Genomic DNA, 26437 nt, shown 5'->3' with positions numbered 1-26437 from the left:
ACAATTCAAATCAAAAGAATGATTTACAATGAAAGTCTTCCCCCATCCTTGACCTAGGCCCCCAAAACAAGAGGTAGCCACTGTTGTTACTAATTTCTTGTATGGTTTTCCAGTAATAGTCTATGCATATGCAAATATGTATATAATATCCCTCTTGTATGCAAATGGACACATATCCTGCTCTAGGTGGTACTTTTTCACTTTTTTTCAGTGCTGAGGATTGGACCCAGGGCTTTGTGCATGCCAGGCAAGCACTGCACTCCTGCCCCCATGGCCTGTACTTTTTGACTTAGAGAAGATTCCAAATCACTACATGGACAGTTCTCAGGCTTTTTCAAGGCTGTATTGCATTCTATTATACAGATATACATTGAGTATCTCTTATCGAAAATTCTTGGAACCAGAAGTGTTTTGGATTTTTTTTTTTATTTGGAATATTTGTATATGTACAGTGAGGCATTTGGGGGGGCAAGTCTAAACATAAAAGCCATTTATGTTTCATATACACCTTATACACATAGCCTAAAGGTGATTTTATATAATATTTTAAATAAATTTATTCATGAAATTTATTCATGGTGTGGAACTTTTCCCTTACACTATCCGATTGGTGCTCAAAAAGTTTTGGATTTTGGAGCAATTCAGATTTTGGATTGTCAGGTTAGGGAGGTCCGACCTGTACCAGAATTTATTTAGGTTATGTATGTAAGGATTCTAATCTTCTGCTACTGTAAACTGTGCTGGCATTGTTATGTTCTCACGTGTCTTTGGGAACGTGTGTGGTTATGTCTATATATTCCTACATGTAAGATTACCAAGTAAAACCATACACATTTTAAAATTCTGAAACCACCAGATTATTCTCTAACGTCGTACACCAATTACATTCCCACCAAGTGACACACCACCTGTGAGATGTCCATGGTCCTGTTTACAAAGCATAGATAGCATCAAGCTTTGAGATCCCAGCCAACCTCAAGAAAAAAACTCGGCTCCATAAGTCAAAGAGGCCAGAAACAAAAGTCCCCCATTACAAGAGTCCATTTACATGAAGTATCTAAAAAAGACAAACCTTTAGGGACAGAAAGGAACCCAATGGCTGTCTGCAGCTGGGGTGGCAATAGATGGACAGTATGAGGCGTCTCAGTGGAAATGTCTGGAGGCTGGATTGTGGTGATGGTTGCATAACTCAATAAATTTTACTAAAAATTACTGAATTGTGTCCTTAAAACAGATGAATTTTATGGTATATAACGTACACCTAAATTAAGTTGTTTTTACAGATGACTAGACTAAGGCTCAGTGAGGGGAAGGGGCTTTTGGCTTTATATTATAAGCAGAGTTAGAATTAGGAGCTTTTTTTTTGGCAGTACTGGGGTTTGAACTCAGGGCCTCATGCTTGCTAGGCAGGCGCTCTACCACTTGAGGTACTCTGCCAGCCCCATAAAATTGTTTTTGAAAAGTTAAAAGTGAGTTCTTGTTTCATTGAGAAATCTTTCATGATAAACCTCTGTCTTCTGGATTTTGGTGTAAGCAATGAGACAACCTCCTTTCATTTAGCAATACCTACTGAGAAAAAGGCCATCCTGAGTAAGCTCCTCTTACCTCAATGGCGTGGTGAAGGGACTTGTCATATTTCTCAATGAATTCCCGCCGGATGTTGAGCAGGTCGATCTCACTCCGGGAGACCATGACCCTGGTGAGAGTCTTCTCATCTGTGCCAGCGCCCTGGTGGAGCCAGGCAAGAGGGAGACCCGGAGCAGAAGGAGAGACAGAGCTGGGTCAGTAAGAAATAGTGGGTTCACTGCCTTTGTCCGTTTTGCCCTCCAAAACCAGGGTGGGATATTCCACCTCTGTTGTCCACGTAGTCCTGACCAAGACTCCCTTGTACTGATGACTGGTCAGCTGGAGAGGCGAAAAAGGCTTGTATGGATTGAGTAGTGTCCCCTCCAAAACTCAGGTCCAACTGGAACCTCAAAATGTGACCTAATTTGGAAATAGGGTCCTTGCACATGGAATTAAGATGAACTTGAACTGGATTAGGGTGGACCTTAATCCTACTGACTGCTATCTTTATAAGAAGAGAGGGAGCTGGGCATGGTGGTACATGTCTGTAATCCCAGCATTCAGAAGGCTGAGGCAGGAGGATTGTGAGTTCAAAGCCAGCTTGGGCTACACAGGAGGAGGAGGAGGGGACATAGAAGATATGGGCATGTATGCAGAGAAGGCCAGGAACCATGGAGGCAGGGATTTGATACAGCCACAAGCCAAGAGACTCAGTTCCCCCTCATGCCTCCAGAACCCACCTTGTGGTAATTATTTGTTACAGCAGGAAAGTAACACAGGTGAGGGGCAGGTACAGGCATGGAATATGTGAGTAGCCAGGGCCCTACCACCACTTTGCCACTGAAGAGCCATTTAAATGTGGGTGAGGTTTAACCTCCTTAGGCCTCAGTTTCTCCTCTATAAAATGAAGATGCTACCATGGATTTCACAGGATCACCATGAGGGCTAACTGTGGTCAGAGCAGACACTTGGCACAGGGTTTGGTACACAGCCACAGCGAGTGCTCAATAAGCAGAGGGCTCAGGCCCCTTCTCTCCAAACCACCTGCCCAGGCCCTGTCAGCAGGTGAGACTCCAGGGCCTGGTGGGAGAGTAGCCAGGGTGGCCCAGGCTTCTCAGAAAGAGCAAGGCTGAGCACTATGACCTTGAATGACCATTTGTCAAGAGACCCAGTGTCACCTGCTGGAATATGAGCTCACAGAGGGCAGAGACAGTCCTCTCAGCCCTGTGCCTACAGCAAGAGTCTCAGCCTTGGTGTTTTGGGTCAGATTATTCTTTGTTGTGGGGAGCTGTCCTGTGCATTGTAGGACCTTTTTAATTTGTGTGTGTGTGGGGGCAGTGCTTGAGTTTGCACTCAGGGCCACTTAAGCCCCTTTTCTGTTTAAATTTGTTTCAGATAGGATCTTGCGCTTTTAGCTGGGCTGGCCTGAGACCACAGTCCTCCTGAGTAGCTGAGATTTCAGGCATGGGCCACCAAGCCTGGCCTGTTGTAGGATTTTGACAGCATCCTTGCGCTCTCCCCACCAGAGACCAAGTTGTGACAACCCAAAATATGCCTGGACATTGCCAAATGTCCCCTGAACAAAATCACCCCTGATTGAGAACTACTATCCTAGAGCCAGACAAGGGCAGATGCTGACCCAGTACAAGTGGGAGGGTCCTGAAGTGGGGGAAGAAGGTGTACATCCACAAAAGGCAGTGCTGGAAGGGAAAAGAAGAAATGACCCAGATGTCTCACCTTCATGGACCTGTAAAGTTTGTCGGCAAAGAAGAGAGGCCTGTTCTTGACACTCTGAACTGGTGGGAAGAGGAGACAGAGGCAGGGAACTTGGTCAGAGGCTGTGTGCCCAGACTATCGGCTAGGCTTCCTTCCTCCCACCTCTCCCCTAGCCAGGGTCTACAGATCACTGCCAAGCTCAGGACATGCCCAGGGGGTGACACCTTCCCTTTCCCTTCCCAGTGCCACCTTTGCTGGCTCCTCCCTAGGCTTGGCTCTCCCTGGACCAAGGTCAATAGAGGATACAAAGGAAATTAGCCCGTCATGGAGCCAGGGTGTAGGACCTCAACGTATGTGTATTAATGCAATATGTTTCATAGTAAATGATACCAATAATAATTAATACTAGTAAGACCAAGTTCAACCCTTGCTCTTCTCTACTTACACATATTTACACATGGAGAAACTGAGATCCTTTTCAAAGTCAAGAACACAAATTATGTTGAGAAAGAGGAACCAAAGAGAGTCGGGTGCTGGGAGAGTTAAATGTGTGTATGTGCAAATGTAGTATGTGTGTGCAGTGAGTTACATGTTAATGTGTGTTGTATGTAGGTATCTTGTATGTGTGCACACACTCTAGTCATGCAAGGTACTGCAAACCACCACCACCACTGCCTTCCTTCACCTTCCTGGTCCTTCCTCAGGGAGAGCCATTTCCTTGCCCTGTCCTACAGCCTAGAACAAGTCCTCACACTGTCCCCAGCAACTGAACACTTGGCAGTTGCACATCCCAGTAGCAGTTGTGTAGCAATCAACTAAGGCTACACTCTTCCAGGGAACCTAGCCATGCTCCCAGTGCCCCAGCAGTTACCGATGGCCACAAATGCGTCCCTGACATCCCCAGACATCTCCTTCTTGATGACGTGCTCCACGTCATAGTTGGTCATCTTGATGAACTCCTGGAAGACTGGCCCCAAGAGAACCCCGGAGGAAAGAAGTGAGCTTCAGTTCAGAGGGGAACTGAGCTACCCTTCCCCCCAGCTCCACCCAGCCCAGGCTAGGGATGTGACCAGAGAGCAAGGACAGCAAAACAGCCATAGTCCAGGCTACGCATTGGACAGGACCACCGTGAGAGGACGTTCTGACCTCAAGGCTGCCGTAGACGCACAGCCAGATCTGTGCCAAGTCAAGAGCGTCCAGCCAACAGCCCCTGAGCCTTGCAAGTTCTATGAACCCAAGCTGGAGTGTAAAAGGAACAGGGGTCTTAGTCATGGCTCTGCCTCAAGCTCAGTGTATGACCCTGGGTTTCCTCTTCCTCTGTGTCAAGTTGGGATGGAGATTACAATAAGAAATTATAACGATGACACTTAGGAGCACTAAGTGTGTGGCATGGTGCTAAGTGTGTTCCATGTATTGCAGTTTTTAATATCCTAACAATAAGCATCTGAGGTACAACTAAAATCTCAACTTCTAGATATGGGGGTTGGGGGACAGAGCAACTCAAGTCCATGGGTGGTAAGTAGAAACTGATTAGAACCAAGGCGGCCCAGTGCCCACGTCCATTCTTTTAGCCACAATATTAAAACATCTTACATATTGACGTGCCAGGGAAATGCTGACTAACCTGTCTTAGTGGAAAGGGAACCCTGTGATCACCTCAAGTAAGGGCCACTGCATACAGCTGTATCCTGTGTGTGTGGCAGCCTACAGGTAAAAGACTTCTATGTGGTCTTGTGCCACCACCTGTCTGCCCTGCTTTGCTCTCAGCAGGTGTCATTAATGGATTGTGCCACCAAACTCAGACCTTCTCAATAATAATCATGTTACATGTATTGCAGTTTTTATATTCCAACAACTACATGAGGTACAATTAAAAATTGTAACTCTTAAGTAAGGGGATAGAGGCATTCTAGGCAGCTACTCTGACCTGCTGATAAACTGAGGTAAACCCTGTTAGCATCCCTTAGCCCAAGGCATCCCACCTGCTTCCCTAAGGAAGTGAAGGGAGTTGGAAGGCAGTTGGCCAAAGGCTGACCATGTGCCAGGGCTCCAAGTCCCCACCAGCCACAATTCTTCCCCACTTCTCTCCAAGGAGGAGGCTGGGCCACATCAAATCTGGGACTCTCACTGCTGAACCGGAAGTGGGGGGTTAGGCCTCACCTCTTCGGAGGTGGGGATAGCTACGGGTGCACAGAACTGTCATGAAACGCGTCTCCAAGGAAGTCTTGTCTCCACTGGGAGTGTCTGCTATTTCCTGCAGAGCCCAGGTGGGCAAGGATTTGGGAGGGAGACACAAGGAAGTCTTGGTTATTACCCACTTTTGGTTTGCCAAGGTTGAGGGCAGTCAGAAATGGGGCTGATCCGGCCATCTGAGGGGGCTGAGGTTGTCCTGTTCCTTCCTCAGCCTCAAGCACAGTGGTCACATCTCTTGTCCTGTTCTCAGATGCTCTGAGGACACACACAGATGAGCCTGGTGCTGGGCACGGTCACCCTGGCCTCAGGGTTTAGGGCCATTGGAGGGCCAATATGACACTGGGCACAGAGGCTTGAAGCTCCTTTCAGCCCTCCACCTGTCTGAGAGCCCCTCTGAGGAGTGTGTACGTGCACATATGCAAGCAGAAATGGCTTAGCCAGTGTTTCCCCAGGTTTGATCAAGGTCACACATATTTTAACACACCAACTACATATGTTTCCACATTATAATCTAGCCAGCTACGATTCTATTCATATCAACTTAAATTCCCTTTAAAATAACTCATTTTAGGTTAAAAAACTGAGTTGACTTAAAGAGCACAATTATAGCTGGTAGTTACATAGCCAAATTCATGCCAGAGATGACAGGCTGAAGTCTGGGAAACACTTGCCTGGCCTGTTTTTTTAGCAGCAGGGTTATTAATGGGCCCTAAGGGGAGAGAGAGAAACCAAGGAGCAAGTCCCCAAATCACTGCCCAGTTCTGCCCAGCTCAGTCCAGCCCCCACAGCACAGCCCGACTTTACTCAGAGAGGCTGTCAAACTCCCACATGAAGAACAGGACACTCACCAAGATCTCAGCAGCCACCTGAGAGCGGGGAGAAGAGAGAGGAGGGAGAGAGGGGAGGCAAAAGTCAGAGGAGGCCAGAGAGGATGGCTTTGGGGGCCCTGGGTGGAGCTGGCTAGGAGTGGCAGAGGTCCCATAAGACTCTAGGACTCCACATGAGGGGCAGGGAGAGAAAAATACCTTTCTCTGACCTTTGGGCTAGCACTCAAAGTGGGAAACAGGCCTGGGAATAATTAAAAATGTGTCCACCTGAGAGATAAAAGACCCAGAAATGGGAACACAATCCTTTGCACCCAGCAACCAGGAGTGGGCTCCATATTGGTTTGCTCATTTGAAAACTGGGAGAAAGAACTCCCATCACTTCCACACAGAGCCACTGGGAGGACAAAATGTGCAGGGTGCGGTATTCTCTGAGCCCTTAGCATGTTCAGAGTTGGAAGGGGTCAGGAGATACAGGAAGACACTGTAAGACAAGACAGCAGGGGTCTGTGGGAGATGACACACCTGGGGACACACAGTCAAGCAACAGAGCTGGGAAAGGCATTTTATGAGCATTCATTTTAATCGCAGCATTCTGCAGGGCATATGTCTGTAGCTAGGACACTATTTTGTTAGGTAAGTAGCTATTTCTTGGAGTGCCTGGGAACAAATTCAGTTGGCCCTGTGTGTGTGCCCAATTTCTTGCCCGACCACTTCTTTTCTCTTGGATAGACTGAAACCCTGGCCATCTCAGCTTCCCAACAGTATATGCTCTGGAACCTTCTTGTTTTCATTGCATAGATTGGCAATGTCTATCAAAAATGCATGTGGCATCTTGTTAGCAATGGTGGTGCTAGAATGTGCCCTACACGTAGATTGGCAAGCCCTCTACCACAGGACTAAAACAGGGATGTTTACTGCAGCATTCATAGAGAAAAAGGAGAAACTGGCTGCAGTTTATCTGATCAGTGGAGACAATCATGTAGCTTTTAAAAAAGAATGAGTCTGCCAAAATGAAGTTCAATCTCTTTGTGACTTCTGACCGAAGCAAGAACCGTAAAAGGCATTTCAATGCACCATCCCACATTCGCAGGAAGTTCATGTCTTCCCCTCTTTCCAAAGAGCTAAGACAGAAGTACAATGTTCGACCTATGCCCATCGAAAGGATGATGACGTTCAGGTCGTGCAAGGGCACTATAAAGGTCAGCAGATTGGCAAAGTCGTCCAGGTTTACCGGAAGAAATACATCATCTACATTGAGCGGGTACAGCAGGAAAAGGCTAGTGGCACAACAGTCCATGTGGGCATTCACCCCAGCAAGGTGGTTATCACCAGGCTAAAACTGGACAAAGACCGAAAAAAGATCCTGGAACGGAAAGCCAAATCTCACCAAGTTGGAAAAGAAAAGGGCAAATATAAGGAAGAAACAATTGAGAAGATGCAAGAATAAAGTAGTCTTATATACAACTTACATTAAAAACTACCTAAGTTGAAAAAAAAAAAAAAAGAATGAGTCTGGACGGGGGTGGAGCTCAGTGATAGAGCAACTGCTTAAGTTATCATGAGCAAGGTCCTGAGTTCAATCCCCAGAACCATGAAAAAAGAAAAAAAAAAATGAAACTGATCTACTTAATTTTACATAATTTATGTAAAAAATAACATAGATGTTGTATATAATAGTGTTTCTTCTGTCTAGATTTAAAAAGAAAACACTCTCATACTTGCTAGGAAGTACGCCAGAAATTGTTAGGGTAGGGCTGATGGTGTTTAACTTTTGAGGAGAGGGGATACAGGAAAAGATTATGCAGTTTCTTTTATTTACCTGAAATTTTGAGATCACATTTCCCCATCATGCAAATATGTTATTTTATTTTTAACTTAAAAATCAAACAGGAGTTATGAAGGTTACTAGGATTTTGGGCTGCTTCTGGGTTTTAAATACTCTACCATATAAAAACAACCTCGTTGAATCTGAGGACATTGTGCCAGGTGAAATAAGCCAGTCAAGAAATGTATGATCTGCTTACAGGAAGTCCCCACAGTAGTCAAAGTCACAGAACAGAGAACAGATTGGTGGTGGTCAGGGGCCGGGAGGAGGGGAACTGGGGAGTGACTGCTTAGTGGTTTGGAGTTTCAGTTTTGCAAAATGAAGAGTTCTGGAGATGGAGAGTAGTCACGGTTGTGCAATAATGAGAGTGTATTTATTGCCACTGTACACTTAAAAATGATTAATAAAGGGCAGGTGGAGTGACTCAAGTGGTAGAGCACCTGCCTAGCAAGTGTGAGGCCCTGAGTTCAAACTCCATACCACCAAAAAAAAGAAAGATCAATACGGTAAACTTTATGTGTATTTTATAAAAACTTGAAAAAAAAAACCCTTTTTCTACAGAAAACCTAGTATTGTTTAAGAAAAAAAAAAAAAGAGATGGAGAGATGTTTAAAAATTAAGAAAAAAAACCAAAAGAACATAAAGTGCCAAGCATTCTCATTATTCAGGTCAAAGAACCACCAACATATTTTCTTCAAAGTACTTTTAAGACAATATAAAAACTGGGTACTAAAATAAGATTCAACCCAAATCTTTTCCTTGTTAGCTTAGCTACTTCACTTAGAAGTTAATCTGGGCAATTCCTTGAAAGGTCAAACAGAATTGTCACACAACTCAGCGAGTCTCCTAGGAAATGACGATACATGGGCACACCAACACTTGTACATGAGTGTTCATAACAGCCACAGGTGACACAACCCAGACATCCACCAGCTGATTCATGGATAAACAGAAGGTGGTAAATATGTGCACTACGTGTACAGTAGTAATGAAAAGGAACTCAGTAATGAAAAGGAACGGGGTGCAAACGTGTCCTTTTTAAGTGAGAGAAGACAGTCACATACGGCCATATACTGTTTGGTTCTACCGACATGAAATGTCCAGAACAGGCAAATCTAGAGAGACAGAAAGAAAGCAGACTAGAAGTTGCCTAGGCCTGGGGGGTTGGGAGAAAATGAGGAGAGACTGCTAATGTATATGGGGCTCCTTTTAGGGATGATGAAATGCTTTAAAAGTGATTGTGGTGATGGTCACACAAGCCTATGAAGATATTAAAACCACTGAGTTGTACACTTTATAGGAATTGATGATATGGTATATGAACACTTCAATAAAGCTGTTTTTTTTTAATCTGGGGAATATCTAAAAAGGACTAAAATGCTTCTTTTCATTGTGGAATTATAATTAAGTTATCTACATTATTGTTGTTCGAACTGGGGTACGAAGGAGGAAGCTATTAACATTTACTATGGGACAAAAGGTGGAAACTGGACATACAGTCACTCTATTGATAACAGACCCACACTTCCACGAGCTTGCTGATGTTCTAGACATCCAGAGGAAGGGGCTGGGGAGGCAGTGTAGCCCAAGGCAAGCATTAGGGTGCATATAAGTGGGGAACTTGGTTCTGCCTATCAAACACCTTTGATTTTTGTATACATTTTGCTCCAGCATTCCTACCTTACCTCCAGAAGTCTACTCTCAGGGAAAAATCATGGGTGTGATAAGGGTTGGCTACCAGGAAGAGGGCTGGTTAAATAAAGTATGGTAGAGCTGGAATTGTGGCTCAAGTGGTACAGCACCTGCCTGGCTCAGGAGTGAGGTCTTGAGTTCAAACCCCCAGTACTGTAGAAAAAAAAAATTCCCAATAAAGTATGGTAGATTCGGATGTGGAATAGCATTAGCCATTAATTTTTGCTGATTTTTTTTTTTTTTTTTGTGGAACTGGGGTTTGAACTCAGGGCCTACATCTTGAGCCACTCCACCAGCCATTTTTTTGTGAAGGATTGTTTTCAAGACAGGGTCTCTCAAACTATTTGCCCAGCCTGACTTCGAACCGTGATCCTCCTGATCTCTGCCTCCCGAGTAGCTAGGATTACAGGTGTGAGCCACTGTTGCCCCAGCTTGTTGATTTTTTTTTTTTAATATGCAGCAGTGTACAGAGAACATTAGTTTTTAACTGTTATAAACCAGGAATCTATCTATCTACATACATAAAAGAACAATTTGAGTAATATATGCCATATATGCTTGTTACTATTAGGTTATGTATTTTTTTCTTTTTCTCTCTGTTTTCTAATGTTTCTATAAAAACAATATGTATTACTTGTGAAACAAAAAAAAATCTCTAGTTACAAGAAAGTGAGTCCACCCTGAGATCAGCGCCTAGAATTCTAATCTGGGAGGTGCCACACCTGGCAGGGTCCCTTCCCTGCTTCCACCTGGGTTCTCTCTCTTCCCCTTCCCTTCTGCAAAGCAGCTGCTGGCAAGGCCCACCACTGCCCCCTGCCAGCGTCAACTGGAAACACAGCCTCAGAACCGACCAGGCACCAGGCAGACGCTTTCCCTGAAGATGAATTTGGGACAAAGGATGGGTTCAGGGTGAGAGCTAAGATGGAAAGCTCCCCATGGCACACTGAGGCTGATGACAGTGATACTGAACAAGCATCTTTGAATGAGTGGATGACCTTGGTCTCAGCAAGACTCCCTAGGGTCTGGTTGGGGCCGAGGCTAGCTCCTGTATCATCACTGAAATAGCACACCTGAGTGGAACCTTGCAGCTTCTGACAGTGGATTCCAAAGCAAGGGCTGGACCACTGGACAACAGCTACCTGGTTTGGAAACTGCAGGGGAAGTGACCATGCTGAGTCCTGGAGGACAGTACATGGTAATGAAGGTGGACTTTGGCGTCAGCTAAGCCTGGGTTCCAAAAGAGCTTAGAAGCCCTTGGATAGGCTAGGAGCTTAATTTTCTCCAGTGAAAATGGAGTACTTTCAGTAAAATATAGAATGTCTTTTAGCACCATGGTCAGTATATTACAATTATAGTTTTGTATCATCAGGACACAGCTGGGATTTTTCTAGTTCAGATACTGTTGTACCACGTCACTGTCTGTTGGAACTGGTCGAGCAGCTATTTTCTTCTTGCCAACTGTGAAATGAGGGGGCTGGATTCAACACTGGAGGTGTTCATGCCCAACCCCAGGACACAGAGCTTTTGTGGCAGTGGGGATGAGGCAAGCAGAAGAGATGGAGCCCTGGCCCTGGCCTAGGTGGTGGATGCTGGGATCAAGGCCTAGGTCCATGGGGACCAGGTAGATGGCCTCAGTGTGGGCTATAGCCACAGGAATCCTCAGGGAAAATGAGTTTGGGGTTGTCCAGCCTCAATGAGAAGCCACTCCCAGACCTACCCTCCTCAGCTAAGAAGCAGGGCAGAAGCAGGGCAGAAGCACAGCAGACATGAGAGCCTGTGCCACGGTGAATACATCAGTGAGCGAGACAGTGATGCCAGCCTTAGGAACCTACTTTCTAGGCCTCTCCCGGGACACGCTCTTTGACCTTGGTCCCATTTTACAGATAATAAACTGTGACCTTCAATTTTGAGGTCTCTTTCCCACCAGGATCCCAGACCTGCTCCCTCTGGGCTCAATTCTGCCTGGGTCACTGACTTGCTATGGGACTTTCAGACGTCATCTACCCTCTCTGGCCTCCATTTCCCACTATAACCCGAGAGGTCTCACCTGGGTGATTTATGAGTCCCTTCCAGTTCTAAGGATCCTATTATTCACATGGAAAATGCCAGTAAGACCAGTGTCATGATCCCAAATCTCATTCTGAAAACCCTCAAAGTCTCACTTCTAAGGATAGGGATAGAGGGGTCCAGCGTCTAAGCATCTGTCAATCAAACCAGCCTCCCCCCTTGCCAGGGGCCAGCCTAGACACACAGCAGCTGGAGCCACTTGTCAGGGAAGCCCAACAGGGGTGGGCAGGAGTCTCACCTGAGCATCTTCCCGGGCCTGGTCCCGGTCTTCTCCGCCTTCCTCACGGTTCCCCTGCAGCAGGACCAGTGAGAAGTCAGTCCCTAATCACCCATCTGGGCTCTTCCCCACAGCCACACAGGCCTTGCTCAGTCATGACACCTCCCCAAAGCCCCTTCCTCATGTGCAATATGGGGACAACAAACCTGTCTTCCAGCAGGCCATCTGGGCCCCTAGCCTCATGCCTGCACAGAGAGTTCGATGACTGGCTTGAGGCCTGGTACTCAGATTATAGGAATTTGACACAGTGCAGGAGAGGGACACCCACATGGCTTTGTCCAGTGAGCTGGTGGCCCAAAAGGCCAGCTGAAAGCCATTCCCAGAGAAGGTGGTGCCAAGCCATCTTTGGAAAGGGAACAATGGGTATGGGGGGGGCTTTGAGAAGTCGAGTGGGGTGGTGTCTTCCCTTACACTCCATGATTCTTCCTCTCCTCCTGGCCTCTAACCATGAACTCACTCACCGTGGCCAGAGAGACGAGAACCCTTCTGAAGTGGCCGGATGTGTCTGAGCTCAGGGCGTCCTCCAGGGACTTGTGATAGTCTGATAGAGAAAGAGGTGTGGGCAGTCATTAGCAAAGATTTGGTGGTGGGGGCAACAGGCTTGGACCTGAGTGAGGGCAGGGGGATGATGGAGTTTGTCGTCACTTCTTGGAACAGCTAGTCAGCCTCCTGCTGGTTTTGTGAGACAGCTGGTATGCCGCCAACCCCCCACCTCCTCTGCTATGTCCCGGTTAGGTCACATCCAGCCTCTTCCATTTAGCATCCTCATTTTCTTTTTTTTTTTTAGTGGGACTGGGGTTTGAACTCAGGACTTCCAGCTTGCAAAGCAGGCACTGTACCACTTAAGCCACACCTCCAGTCCATTTTGCTCTGGTTATTTTGGAGATGGGGTCTCATGAGCTATTTGCCCATGCTGGCCTCAAACAGAGATCCTCTTGATCTCAGCCTCCCCTCTCTCATGGCAGCTACTAGACCTTGAAGCAAAACTCTGGCCACCTATCTCACTCTCCCACTTACACCGTCTACCATCTTAGTTACTTGCAAGAGAGAAAAGTTTAATTTTGACTAGTACTCAAGATTCTTCAGAGTACAGGGCTACTTGTTTAAAAAGTAGGAATTTCAAGGTAGCAACAGCATGGTGTACAACTAGGCAGGGAAGAGCCTTTGAGGGTAAGGGCCCTGGGTGACTGCTCAGACTACACACCCATGAAGTCGCCCTCTCTCTTGTTGGTGGGCTGGGATGCTCTCTCATCCCACCTCCATCCAAACTCTCCTCTACCACCAGTCCTTTGTCCTTCTGGGACACTTCTGTTTTTCCCCATGTGTGGGGCTGCATACACCTAAAGGGCTTATAAAAGCCTCATGGATACAAGGAAGGAGACAGGCTGGAGCTGTGGGCAGAGTTGGAAGTCAAGGCTAAAAGCTGGAGGGCCTGGCTCTCTTCTCCTGCTGCCTCCCAGCAGTGCTGGGCCCAGGCTTCTCACACTCACCCTCCTTATAGGCTTCATTGATGGCCCGGATTTCAGCGTTGGTGCGAGTGGCCAGAATTTCAATGAGAGCCTTTTCATCTGTGCCAGCTCCCTAGAAGGCCCAGACAAAGACAATGTCAGTCACAGTCCTGACCCTCAGGCTTAGGAAGAGCACCCAGGTCCCCAGCAGCTTCTGCAAAGACTGGACAGTGTCCCTTTGGTGCCCAAACTATGATACCTCCATGGCCTTCTTCAACTGCTTGGCGTCATAGTGGGCCGGTGGCATCATGAGCCCCAGAATCAGCCTGGCCAGGTCTCCGGAGATCTCAGACTTGAGGTCAGCCATTAAGTCCTACAAAAGGCAGAGCCAAGCTCATGACAACATCCTCACATGACCCAGGATAGGGAAGAGATACGGAATGAGGAAAAGGGACTCTGTGTGGGGGTCTTGGGAGCCTGGTCTGTCTTTGCTGATGGTGGACTTATTATTTACAGGAAGCCAAAGGGAGTGGGGGCCAAGCAAGAGGTCGGTCTGACTCGTTGAAGGCAGCACTGTGAGATGCCACTTCCGTCCTGAGGAAGACTCGCCAGCCTAAGCCAGATACCACCAAGTGCAATAATCACTGACACTCAGGATGGGGCTTGGAAGCCAGCTTTCCCTGGGCAGAGGACCTGCAAGTCCCCAAAGCACTGCACAAAAACATCTATCCCTGATCCCCACCCTATGCTGCACCTGACTCCACCTAGCCATGTCACTCAAGTGTCATGGATCACAAGGAATTGGGAGAATAAAGAAGCATGTTTGTATCTCCCAGACCCAGCGCTGGAGACATTCCAAAATTACAAGCACAGGGGTCCCACTGGCAAAAGACCCCGGTGCCCAGTTGTACAGAGTTTCATCTGGGAAGTGGGGGTCTGGGGCTCAGGAGCAGACCCTTACCCGGCCAAAGTGAGACTTGAAGGTCTGTCGGATCTGCTGCCGCTGGGCATTGCTGCGATGTGTGATGATATCAATGATGGTGGCTTCATCGGTTCCTGAGTCACCAAAGCCATATGCCTCAGAGAAAGGCCAGTGGCTCAGCTGCCCTGACATCCCCCACTGATGGTCCCCACCAATCTCAGTCAGGGTAGAAGCCAGTCTCAGCAACCACACGCTCCTGAGTCCCTGCAGGCACCTTGCCTCTGGCTCAAGCCACTGACTTCCCCTCAATTCCTCCCCAGTTTCTTCCATCATGTCACTTTTTGAGCAAAAGGGACACTTAGGAGGGAGGAAAGCCCTGGGTTGGGCCTCCAAGTTCTAGCCCTGGCAAATTCCCTTCTCTTTTTGGACTCAGTTTCCACATGCGAAATATGAAGTTACTAAGGAATCTTTGCAACCTTACACTCTAAATCCTGTTTAAAATCCTGTCCTTTCTCTTCAACTCTCTGAAAGGAGGCCCCCAAGTCCCTCTAACCATGGCAGGGTGACTAAAGGCCTTAGGATACCACTTCCTGCCTCTCAGGAAGGAAAGTAAAGCTACCAACCTTAGATCTGGCACTGGACTTTATATTTCAAGAGCATTTTTACCTCTATCATCTTACAGTCCTAGATGTGCTTGCTGAGTTTGAGGCCCAGAACGTGAGGGAGTTACCCTCAAGGCCCCTGGGAGTTGTTGCTGGACAGATGGGAGGAGAGAAAGCAATGGAAGCGAAACCCTAGGGTGTTCAGTCCCCACCTGGGCTTTCTGAGCACAGGCCCAGCTTTGTGTATAGAGAAGACCATCCACTCAGAGTAGCTCTTTCTACTGCAGGCAAACTGAGGCCAGCAGGGGGCACTCCATCCCCAGGACTGGGCTCTTGGATTAGAGTCAATAGCCCTCATTTTACATGTGGTGGGATGGGGGGGAGAGGTGGAGGAGGGTGGGAATTTGAGACCCAGACCCATTTAAGGACTTGCACAAAGCCATGTAGTAGTGAGGGAGTAGCAAAGGCAGGGTATGAATCCAGGTTCATGGACCAGTGTTTTCTTTCATACCAGGCTACTGCTACCAGGCTACCTTGGTCTCCAGGAAAGACTGCCAAGTTCCTTACAAACCTTCTCACACCCCTCCTTCCTGTCTGAGGGAGCCAGAGTCCCCCTCATCCTATAGCCACACAGGCTGCCCAGAAGCCAGCCCTAGCCCTCACGTCCCCCTTACCGAGTCCCTTCATGGCTTTCCGCAGAGCTTTGGCATCTGCATCAGGGTTGAAATCATCAGCTGGGCGCACGGTTCCCTTCAGCTGTGAAGAGCAGAAAGAACCTTAGCAGGTGTCTGGAGGCCCCCAGGGGCCAGGCCAAGAGGTGAGCATGCTATGAGGGGAGGCTTTTTACAGAAGCCCCAAATCAAGCAGCCCGGGGACAGAGGCGGGGAGAAGGTACAGCAGACAGAATGTGCCCTTCAGAGACAGTCAGGCCTGGGTGCAAGGCAAGGGCTGGGCAAGGCAGAGTGACCACTCCTGCTGCAGGGCTTGGCTCTGTCCCAGCTCTGGTGGCTGTCTACTCCACTCCCCAGCCCCAATCCTTCAGAATCTTGCACTGCCCTAGGCCACTGTCTGCTGGAGAGGCCCTGCTCCCGAAAACACAGGCCAAAATGTTCTGAAATATCAGAACAGTTTCCAAATTTTAGTCGCTTCTGAATGGCTTTCATACTGCTTTTTTTTTGGCAGTACTGGGGGCTATTTCTTAACATTTACCTAATTCAACTTCTTTTCTATTTTAACTAAACATATTCTGTTCTACATAAACACACACTCTTTTTCTTTTTTGGGGGGTGGGGATGGGGGGTGGCTGGAGATCACACCCAGAGCTGTGCATCCTAAGCTCACACTCTACCACTGCGTTCCACCCCAGCCCCAAAGCAACCATTTTGAAGGGCTTTTAGGTGCTCCTAAAAAGCAAGGATTTTTGTCTATTTTTATTCTTTAGTGTATCCTGTTGTGGCAATGACAGTGCCTGACACATTAACAGGTATTCTTGCTAAGTTCTTGGTAAATTAATGGATTTTTCCACTTTATATTACTATCATGAATTGGAAAGTTGGTATCATATCACGAACATGATACCACATGAAAATAAATGTAAAAAAAAGAAATAAAACCAAAACATCAACAAAAACCAGGTTACCTATCACCATATTTAACAAGATGTCAGTGTTTGTCAAAAGCTCTGACTTTAAAGCCAGCTCCCTCCACTTTGTGAAAAAGGACAACTTAGTGTAGCAGAGGTGTGGCAACAAGCCAAGACTGCGACAGATCAGGAGTAGCTTTCTCACTCCATGAGGCTCAATGTCACCTGATGCCATGGAGGACAGTCCAGCCGCCGAGCTAAGCTCATTTCTCAAGTAACTTCAGGTCACCTTCAAGGCTTGTTCAAGCCTTTTAACTTGGGGAATGCTAGAGCATCAGTGCTCAAGAGCCTTTAGGTCACTGACACTGCCATGTCTAAGTCCCTCGTTTATTTTTGGCAGTCCTGGGCTTTGAACTCAGGACTTGTGCTTGCTAAGCAAGTAATCTAACGACCCCAGCCATCTAAGTCCCTCATTTTAAAGATGCAGACAGAGGCCCAGAGAGAGATGGAGACATGCCAAAGGGAGTATGACAGGAGCAGAGAGAATTCAAGGTCCAGCGTCTAACTGTCTCTGCAGCACCATTCATCCTTGTCCTTTGTGGACCCCAGGTCTGAGGGTGCTCAGGAGCATAGCCTTGCTTCCTCCAGTGCACCCAGAGGTGCCATCTGCCCTGAGTGTGCATGCCTGTGAGCCCGACTGTGGACCCCAGGATGGGAGAGGCCTCCATGGAACTAGTCAGGTCTCCACTCAAGCAGCTACTGTTAGTAGGGAGTGGGCCAGAGCGCTTTCCAGGGCGTGAGGGTTAATGCAGGAGTCAGGTGCCCCCTTGAAGTGCCCACCCACCCTAAGACAGGAGAAAAAGCTTCAGACGTGTACATTCCTGCCTCGGGTTGGCTGCCAGGGGGCAGCTGGGAGCCAACCAGAGCAGCAGGAGGTTATAAGCGAAGGAAGAGTGGAGGCTGCTGGTTGAGAGGTCAAGCAGAAGTTGGGGAGGGTCTGACCTCTACTCGGGACACTGCACTAAGCTCCCACATCTGATAGGCCACCTGCGCTGCTTCCGGGAAGAACTGGCCAGCAGCACTAGAATGGAGGGGGTGGGAGAGGATAGGAAGATCATCATGGGCAACACTCCATGTGTCCACCACACACGCACGCCCACTCATGCTCGCATGGCTGGCTCTACTTTGTCTCTGGCCTGTGCCTCACCCATTCACAGAGCCCTCCCTCCACTCCTGACTCTTCGAGAAGCATACCCTAGTGCTCACTCTTCCCAGTATCCTTGCTGGTCCCAGGCCCAAGCAGAACAGGACCTTTCCAATCTTTCCTGTCCCCCATTCTTCCTAACAATGAGGGTGACTTCTGTCAAACTGGTCTAGGGACAGGATGTAGCCTCTTTACCCCTCATCTCCTCCTGCCTCGCACTTGGTGCCAATAAGAGTCTGTGGCACGGGATTAGTGGCCCTATCAAATTCACTGGAAGCTTTTGTATCCCTTCCTAACACCCATAACTGAACATCCACGGCTCCCTCTCTACAATTTGGCCAAGCCATGGACCGATTTAATATCCTGGGAAGAAGCCCCAACCTGGCCCACTTCTCTGCCTCATTTCTCTCCCTAGAGTTCCACAATGAAAAGTGTGACCTCAGTTATGTAAATGAGCCAGGCCACCTCTTTGCCTTCCTGCTTGGGTCTCACCCTCATTATCTCCAGAAGCCCCCAATCTGGGCTGGGGTGCCCGTTCCTGCTTCCACATAGACTTTGTATTCGGCACCTACTCCTCCCATTGCAGGGCTGCCCCTTGGCATCTGCCTAGTCTGCAGTCCCTTCCTGGCTGGGGGCTTGCATGGCCAGGAAGGCACTCAATACAAATACGTAAAGCAGGGAGTAGGCAGAGCCCGGACTTGTATTTCCCCATTAAAATAATACAGGGTGGCAGCTACAAAGTAACAGGGTCTGGACACCCATATTCTGATTCCTGGTCCAACTCCCAGAATGACTTTCCAAGTTCACAAGAGCAGACATCTCCATGCATGGGAAACCACACTCTGACCAGACACACTGAGCCACAAACCCAGCAGACATATGCAAAAGCCACCTTTCACCTGCATGGCTCTCAGGCCTTAGAGGAAACTCCTGCTTATTCAATCCATCCACCCACGGGGATGGAAGCCAGGACAACCACAGGGCTGAAGAGCCACTTACTCATCATCACCCCCACACAGCTTCAGCAGGGCCTTCTTGTACTCGCCAGAGGTGTCATTCTGGGGACAAAGAAGAGGAAAGGTGACCTAAGAGCCCCAGGCTCTTCTCAGACTGGAAAGGAAAGTTCTACATGGCCCAAAACAATAGAAGGCTGAACACTCATCATACCAGCCCTGCCTCTACTTCTGCCTGGAGGTGGCTGAGACCACTAAAAGATGGTGTGCTGGGCAATATTTAACAACTGGCTCTCTAGGGAAATTTAAAAAAAAAAAATTAAGAAAGAAAGAAAACACCCTGGTCTGTAGCATCTGCCAATTTCTGTGGTGTAAATACTTCCAACAGTGGACCATTCAAGCTGCCAGTGTGATTTCATTAAGGATGGAATTAGAGATGCTCACTGCTCTCCCACACCAGTGTACACACTACTGCCACCAGAGTACCCCACCCAGCCTCCAAAAGGAAATATTCCACAGAATTAGGTCTCCATGAACAAAAACATTGGAATATGCTGAAGGTCAAACACACACACACTGTTGGAGACATACATTGATGTAGGTGGCAGATTCTATACTTAACAGACTTCAAAATATTAATGGCTATGAGAAGTTTGGGGGAAAAATACTGGTTTATCTTACTCTAGCTTTTTCCAAACATTTCCCCATGGAATGTGGTTCACATAATACCTACAAAATTTCCTCTTTGGAAACATACTTTGAGAACACAAATTGGATGTCTTCCCTGCCATCCTCACGCAACTTTATTCTACTCAACCAAAAACAAACAAACAAACAAACAAACAAAAAAAAAAACCAAGAAACCCCTAACTTTATAGCTATTTCTTGACCAAGCCTCATGGGCTGGATACCACAGAGCCGTCATTAATCACCCAGCCACGGCCAAGGGTTCCCCAGTGCTAACTCCCAAGTGAAAGTTCTTTCACTTGAATTCTTCAACAGCTCTCTTCTTCCAGGAGACTGAACTTTCACTGCTCCTGGAACAGAGTCCTCTTCTGGTCTTCCTGATCCAGCCTGCCCTCCTTTGTAGCCTCACCTCTCACAGGCATGCCAACACTGGCCTTCCCAGAGCCATCAGCAAGGGCTCCTGAAATCCGAGGACTCCCAGCTCTCTGATAGCACCTTTCTCCTGGGAATGGCTCTCACATCCTCCATCCTTCCAGAAAACTCTGTCCCCCTCTCCCATCAGGCCTGCTGACCTTGATCATGCTGTAGAGGGACTTCTCATATTTGGTCCGGAAGATCTCCCGGATGTCCAGCATGTCCAGCTCACTCCGGGAGACCATGATGCGGATTAAGGTGTTGTCCCGGGTCCCTAGGCCCTGGTGACAAGCAGTTTTGAGTATCAGGGCCATGAGAGAAGGCTGGGGTTCTGACAGCCCCCAGGTTAGGCAGAAACATCATTTTCAAAATGAAAGTTCAAGAATAGATGAGGCAGACACTGACTCTTCTTGCTTTGACCACTCCATCCTTCATTTTCCTTAGAATCTCACCATAACTTTGCAACTGTGAGCAACACAAGCTAACTATGGTGCACTGGATGACAGAATGGCCAACTGTCCATTTTGACCTTTTGGGATGGCCAAGCAGGGCCAGGAAGACCCCAGCTCCTGGGCTGTGGGCCTCTGTCAGCAAATGACCACATTCATTCACTCTGGTGAGCATGGAGACATCATCAGTTTCTCTGTCATGTGTATAATAGCCTGGGAAGTTCTGGTCGCAGAACAAACCCAGAGTGGACCTGCTGGGTTGTAAGGATGAGCAGAAGGTGCTAAGGTGTTCTCGAACAAACAACCTTCTGGTCAATACCCAAGCACATTAACCCACTGCACCATAGAAATGAATCAAGATGTTCTCCAAAATGGCCTTACCTATGTACTCTGTACATAAATGTTCTGGATAATTACTATTTCTTTTTTTATTAGCATACATTGTACAAAATAATGGATTTCATTGTGATGTTTTCATACATGCATACAATGTACTTTGATCCTATTCTTCCTTCCTCATTTCCTCTGGTCTGCTTAGTTAGGAGTTTTTACAACATGGGCTACCAACCCATTGGCTGGATGGCTCAGGGAAGGCTGCTGCCACACTTCTAACTGGGCATGAGGTCAGGACAGGTAAACAGTGGCAGGACATGAGATCAAACACTGTCCCCAGTGTGGGGCCCACAGGGGAGAGAGTGTCACCCCAGGGCAGTCCTGTGGCTGCTCCCTAAGATTCTCTCTGGTTAGTTGACATCAAGGACTTGCCCAAGAGTCCCCACGGTCCTGTGAGGTGGGCAGAGGCCCCCTCCCTCAACCACACTCACACCAACCCCACACACCTTCATGGATTTGAAGAGCCTTTCGGCGAAATACTCCGGGGTGCTCCGGATACATTTCACTGGAAGAGGGAGGAAGAGGTAGGTTATCCCAGCTGCCTTGGAATGGGGAAGGGATGGCTGTAGCCCTTCTTTGTTTCTATCTGAGGGGCCACCAAGTTCAAAGACAGGAAGAACTCTGGTTCCTGATGACCCTTGGCCCTCACCTTGAATTGACTTTTTTTTTTTTTTTTTGGTGGTACTGGGGTTGGAACTCAGCCTCATGCTTGCTAGGCAGGCACTCTACCACTTGAGCCACTCCGCCAGCAGCCCCCCTGTTTGCCTTTATCACAACTCAGGGATAAAGAAATCAGGGAAACTGGGCATGGTGGCTTACACCTGTAATCCTAGTCTCTCAGGAGACAGAGATTGGGAGGATCTGAGTTTGAGGCCAGCTTGGGCAAAAAATTAGCAACACTCCATTCTCAACAACAAAAAAAAAAACTGGGCATGGGTGGGACATATCTGTGATCTCAGTTACTCAGGAGGTTTAGGTAGGAGGACTGTGGTCCAAGGCTGGCCCTGGGCAGAAGCGTGTGAAAACAAAGCAACTAGATCAAAAAAGGGCTAAAGACATGGCTCAAGTGGTAGAGAGCCTGCCTAGCAAGAGAGGCCCTGAGTTCAAATCCCAATACTGCTTCAAAAAAAAAAAAAAGAAGGAAACAAGACTGTTGAAATCTGTGTATAGTCCCATTTCATCTATAGTTCTTCCAGGTTTCACTGGGCCTAGTCAGGGGTGGACTCAGGGTGGAGACGGGAGAGGTGTTTCTTTAGGTTCTGCCACACTGGAAAGGTATTAGCAACAGAATCACTTTGGATCTTGCTGGCAGAGCGGGCCAGGACCCTGCTGCTTCAAACAGGGTTGGAGGGGGACAGCGCTGGGTGGAAGATGAGGCCAAGGTACACAAACACAGCCTACACGTCTCAGCCACGTGGACTCTTGGAATGTCAGACTTGCATAGGACTTGGGTTGGCACTGCCCCCATTCATCAGGTGAGGAAATGAGGCCCAACAAGGCTCAGTGACTTGTCCCAGCTCAGAAGCAAATTTGAGAAAAGCCCCGGGTTTCAATCTGACCCTTGCCATTGACTAGTCAGCTCTGGTACTCCTCACACCCAGAGCACCCCTAGTTCATTACAAACTGCCCCTCAGCAAGGGATTCAGCCTCTGTGGGCCTTGGTTTCCCCACCTGTGAAGTGGGGACAATGACAGTGCCCATCCTTGTGCTTTTCTAAAGATTAAACACTTAGGCGGTGCTTTTGGATCGCCATTATCCCAACCCCAAGTTTGGTGCCCCTTCTCCTCCTACAACCCTGGAGAAAGTGGTGGGAGGAAGTCAGCACCCAAGGCTCAGTTCCCTCCCTTCCTGGCCTCAGCTATGCCACCCCAGCCAAACACTTAGGGCTTACAGCCCATCTGGTTTTCTCCTTCCCAGCTCCTCACCATGGAGTTCCTGTTTTCCATTCCTGGCCCCTGCTTCCTGGGCTGGGATTCCAGAACCCCTTAGAGCCCCTGTGAATCAATGTCAGGACATACCCACGGCTAGCATTAGCCTCTCAAAGTCCCCAGACAGCTCCCCTCGGATGCTGGCTTCAATTGGCTTCCCCGTGGTCTTCAGGTACTCATCAAACACTGAGTCAGACAGAGAGACAAGATATCCCAGTGCCCAAATAACACAGAGAAGGAGCAGGAACTTCTGAAGCAGGGACTCTGAGGACCTCACTCTCCAACATGAAGGTGGGACTGGCACTTCTGTGGAAGGCTGAGTGATCCCGTTAATGATTGAGGAACTATGCAAACCACTGTCTAATAAAATCAGGGCTAGCCTTTGGGTTGGGGCTGAAGGTGCTCTCCTGTGCCACCAGTGGAAAGGGATTCTTGGCACCACCCCAGGGAGGCAGCCATAGGTTTTTTTCTGGAACATACCCAACCGGAGATGCTGCTTGCTGCGATTCCCCAAGATGTAAATGAACTGGGCCTCATCAGTTCCCCATTTCAGTTCCCCTGCCTCGTACAGGTCCTAAAGGGGAAGAGATGGGACTTAACCGCAGGAAGAAACCTCAGGAGACAGGCAGGACACCCAGATCAAGGCACTCAGAACAGCTCACAATCTTGAACATACTAGTAACTGGTGGCCCCTGGACCTTTGCACATACCTCTTCACCTTTCTTTCCAGAGAAGCTTCTTTTATGGCCCAAATTAAATGTCCCTTTTCTTTTCTGTCCCTAGGCAGAATTCTCTTTCCTTCTCTCCCTCTCTAAGGCTCCTATAGCCTTCTGCTCTTTATCACTTTGACCTTCTGTATGTTATGTCTGTCTCTCCACCACTTCATGGGCTGCTCAAGGACAGGGGCTCTGTCTGGCATTCTTCATAACGACCCTTGTAGTGTTAGTGGCACTGAACCGTATGTCGATAGGACGGTGTTTGTGGGATCAATGTATGTGCTGATTTTGTTCATTAGTGATTTCCTTGTGCTTGGCAGAGTGCCTGGCACACAGTAGGTGTTTTTACTTCAAACAACATGAAGTAACTGAATGAATAAAGCAATGATTAACGTGCCAAAGTATCTCCTCAATGTACGTTATATACCTTCGAAAGACACCTTCAGTCTTTTCATCAACAAAGCACTGCATGAATTGTCTGTGACCAGGTATTTCTGGTATTTGATGCAAATGACTTCACCTCTGGCCCTTCCCAGGTCCCCCAATCTCTTTCCTCTCTCAAGGCTCTTTCTTGCTGTGCCTTGGGGACCTCTCTTGGTGCCAGCTTACCTGGACATCCTGTTGAACCAAGTCCTCACTCACAACATCGTCCTTCTCCCTGGTTCCCTGACAGAGAGATAGGGAATATGTGTTCAAATACCTCAGGCAGGAGGGAGGCCCAAGTGCCAGTGCTGGAAACAGGGAATGCCAGAAACCCTGGTGGCCCAGAGGTGTCTAGGAGCAGTGCCTGGGTTAGGAGAAATACCAGCTGCCCTTGGACTGAGATGATAGCATCTATTTCCTAGGGAATCACAGGATTTCTCTCCCTGGACCTTCCCTGGCCCCTCTCAGGACCAGAACCACACAGGAGTTCTGAGAATAGCCAAGATCCTCCAGGTGTTGCCTCCCACGGGAGGCAAGCACTGAGCCTTACACTGGTGACATCTCTGAAGTCAGGGCCTGAGGTCTGAATGGCTCTAGTCACAGATCCTGGTACTGCCTGTGACACCTGCCAACAGTGATGCCACAGGGCACAGTACTACACGTTTGGATATGCCCAAACACTCACCAAAAAGAATCTGGGACTTGATCTGAGCTCGCAAGCCCAGAAGGCACCAGGCCCTCATGGTGCCTCTGTTGCTCTGCCCAAGCCCTGTGCCTCACCTGACTAAGGAGAGTAGGAAGGTGCTCAAAGGGAATGGGACAGGCCATACTGGGTCTTGCTTATGGGACAGAGGTCTGCAGTGACCAGGTCAGGCCTATCCTATGCTTCATCCTCTCTTCCTGACATTGTACATTTCAGGGTTTCAGGGTCATAGACTTCCTGGCTTTCCTTCGGGACCGAGCATGAGACAGAGCCGGCATGCCTACAATCTGTACACAGCACTGGTACTTGTGAGAGACTGAGGACCAACATCTCTAACTCCAAGAGATGGGAATCTGCAACCGCCCCCGCCCCTGCCAATAAACAGCTGTGAAAATGGGGCAGAGGTCACACTCCCCCACTCCTGGTCACTCCCTGGCTGCTTTATACAGGATGTGGGTAGCTATTGTCATGGGAGGAGTGGAAGAGGAAAAAATGACATAAACCAGGGAAGGAGGAAGACAGGAGCAGAAAGAGGACAGAGAGGTGGCTTAATTTATACATGAAGCTTCAGGAAGTTCTTTTTGGAGCTGGACTTCAGACATGCAATGCCTTCCCTACCACACCTGTGGTCACAGATGCTCCCATAGGGCCGGGCAGGTAAAGGACAGAGAAGCAGGCAGGGGGTGCTGCAGATCTGTCGTTGCCAGAACTTTCTAATAAGCAAGAATCCAGACATCTGGTTTTTGAGCAGAATCTTTCTTTGTTTAAGGGTTAAGAATTAACTCAAAATCTTGTTTTGTTTTGTTTGTTTTTTAAACACATTGTATGGGAAAAGAAAAAGAAAAAAGATCCAATGGGGCAGGTTGAATCTGGCTTTGGACGCCAGTCTCCAGCCTCGTCCGAGCCCCTTTTTGATGGACCCCTTGGGTGAGTTGGGAGGCAGTGGAGCTTAGCTGTGGTGCTGCAATGCAGGTAGCTCCAGCCACATCACGTCCCTGCTGGTGTCCTGTGCATGGCTGGAGGTCAGAGAGGGAAGGTGGGGTGCAAATGGAGAGGGGGAGGAGGATTCTGGCCACTGGAAGGCAAAAGTGGGTACAAAGCATGAGTTCTCAGAGTCTATACTCAGGTGAGCCAGCAACTCTCAGGCTCCAAGAGGAGGGAACTGGCAGTGGGGTGGGAGGTATGCCTGCCACAAGAGAGCTCCAGGGGGAGGTCTAGAGCTGAAGTGTGGACCAACCTGGAGCAGGACCACGAGCATCTTCTGGAAGTGGCCTGAGGTGTCACCAAGGATGTCTGACTCCAGGTCTCGCTCATAGGCTGCAAGAGGAACACAAGCTCTCGTTTCATGGGGATGCACGACAATTGTCCCCTGCTGCCCCCAAAATGATTCAATATTTGTTACAAATCCCAAAACCCAATATACATAGCCGCCAGGGCAAGACCCAGCTGTCTCCTCAGGGCTGCTGGCACCGTGACATTAAGAAATGGAATCTATCTGTTTCTTGCCATTCTCCCATACCGCCCCCCTGTGGGCCCCATCAGCTTTCACCTAGACAGTGACTACAGCTGACAGTTCTCTTCTATCCACAGCAACAAGGATAACTGTTTTAATGCCCATCTCCAATTGTAAGACCCCTGCGTGTCACCAGACTCAGAGTAAAACACCATCTCTCTCTTGGCCTATGAGGCCCTGTGCGATCCTGACCTGCCCTCTGCATCATGAGCCTCACACTGGCCACCAGGCTTATTTCTACCTCAGGGCCTTTGCACTTGCCGTTCCCTCACCCAGAGGAGTGGAGAGAATTCCACTCTTTCTATAAGCAGTTCCTCACTTCCTCCCCGGATAGGCT

General features: G+C 48.3%; 1 protein-coding gene, 1 long non-coding RNA gene and 1 pseudogene across 3 annotated transcripts in view; 2 read left to right on the top strand and 1 right to left on the bottom strand.

The window, feature by feature from the left end:
- The window catches only part of Anxa6 (annexin A6), a 45233-nt gene that overhangs the window by 1036 nt on the left and 17760 nt on the right, over positions 1–26437 (bottom strand). The window contains exons 7-25 of one of the 2 annotated variants that reach the window (XM_020176195.2): positions 25825–25904; positions 24071–24127; positions 23226–23319; positions 22836–22931; positions 21264–21322; positions 20134–20256; positions 18921–18979; positions 17720–17798; positions 15810–15891; positions 14573–14667; positions 13871–13984; positions 13654–13744; positions 12625–12704; positions 12125–12178; positions 6324–6341; positions 5443–5536; positions 4154–4249; positions 3304–3362; positions 1606–1728 (exon numbers count right to left, since the gene is read on the bottom strand). In XM_020176195.2, coding sequence (XP_020031784.2) covers positions 1606–1728; positions 3304–3362; positions 4154–4249; positions 5443–5536; positions 6324–6341; positions 12125–12178; positions 12625–12704; positions 13654–13744; positions 13871–13984; positions 14573–14667; positions 15810–15891; positions 17720–17798; positions 18921–18979; positions 20134–20256; positions 21264–21322; positions 22836–22931; positions 23226–23319; positions 24071–24127; positions 25825–25904 — 1553 coding nt within the window. The remainder of the gene's footprint in view (positions 1–1605; positions 1729–3303; positions 3363–4153; positions 4250–5442; positions 5537–6323; positions 6342–12124; positions 12179–12624; positions 12705–13653; positions 13745–13870; positions 13985–14572; positions 14668–15809; positions 15892–17719; positions 17799–18920; positions 18980–20133; positions 20257–21263; positions 21323–22835; positions 22932–23225; positions 23320–24070; positions 24128–25824; positions 25905–26437) is intronic. The other variant, XM_020176196.2, reaches the window with a different exon arrangement.
- On the top strand, positions 7311–7809 carry LOC141417859 (large ribosomal subunit protein uL24-like; annotated as a pseudogene).
- Positions 10856–15104, top strand: LOC141417860 (uncharacterized). Its single transcript, XR_012442508.1, has 2 exons — positions 10856–11014; positions 14128–15104. It is a non-coding gene; the product is annotated as an uncharacterized lncRNA (long non-coding RNA).

The sequence above is a fragment of the Castor canadensis genome, chromosome 16 (genome assembly GCF_047511655.1).
Source record: "Castor canadensis chromosome 16, mCasCan1.hap1v2, whole genome shotgun sequence".
Classification (NCBI taxonomy): Eukaryota; Metazoa; Chordata; class Mammalia; order Rodentia; family Castoridae; genus Castor; species Castor canadensis.
Note: the sequence above shows the minus strand (reverse complement) of the source record. Positions and strands in the feature narration are given on the sequence as shown.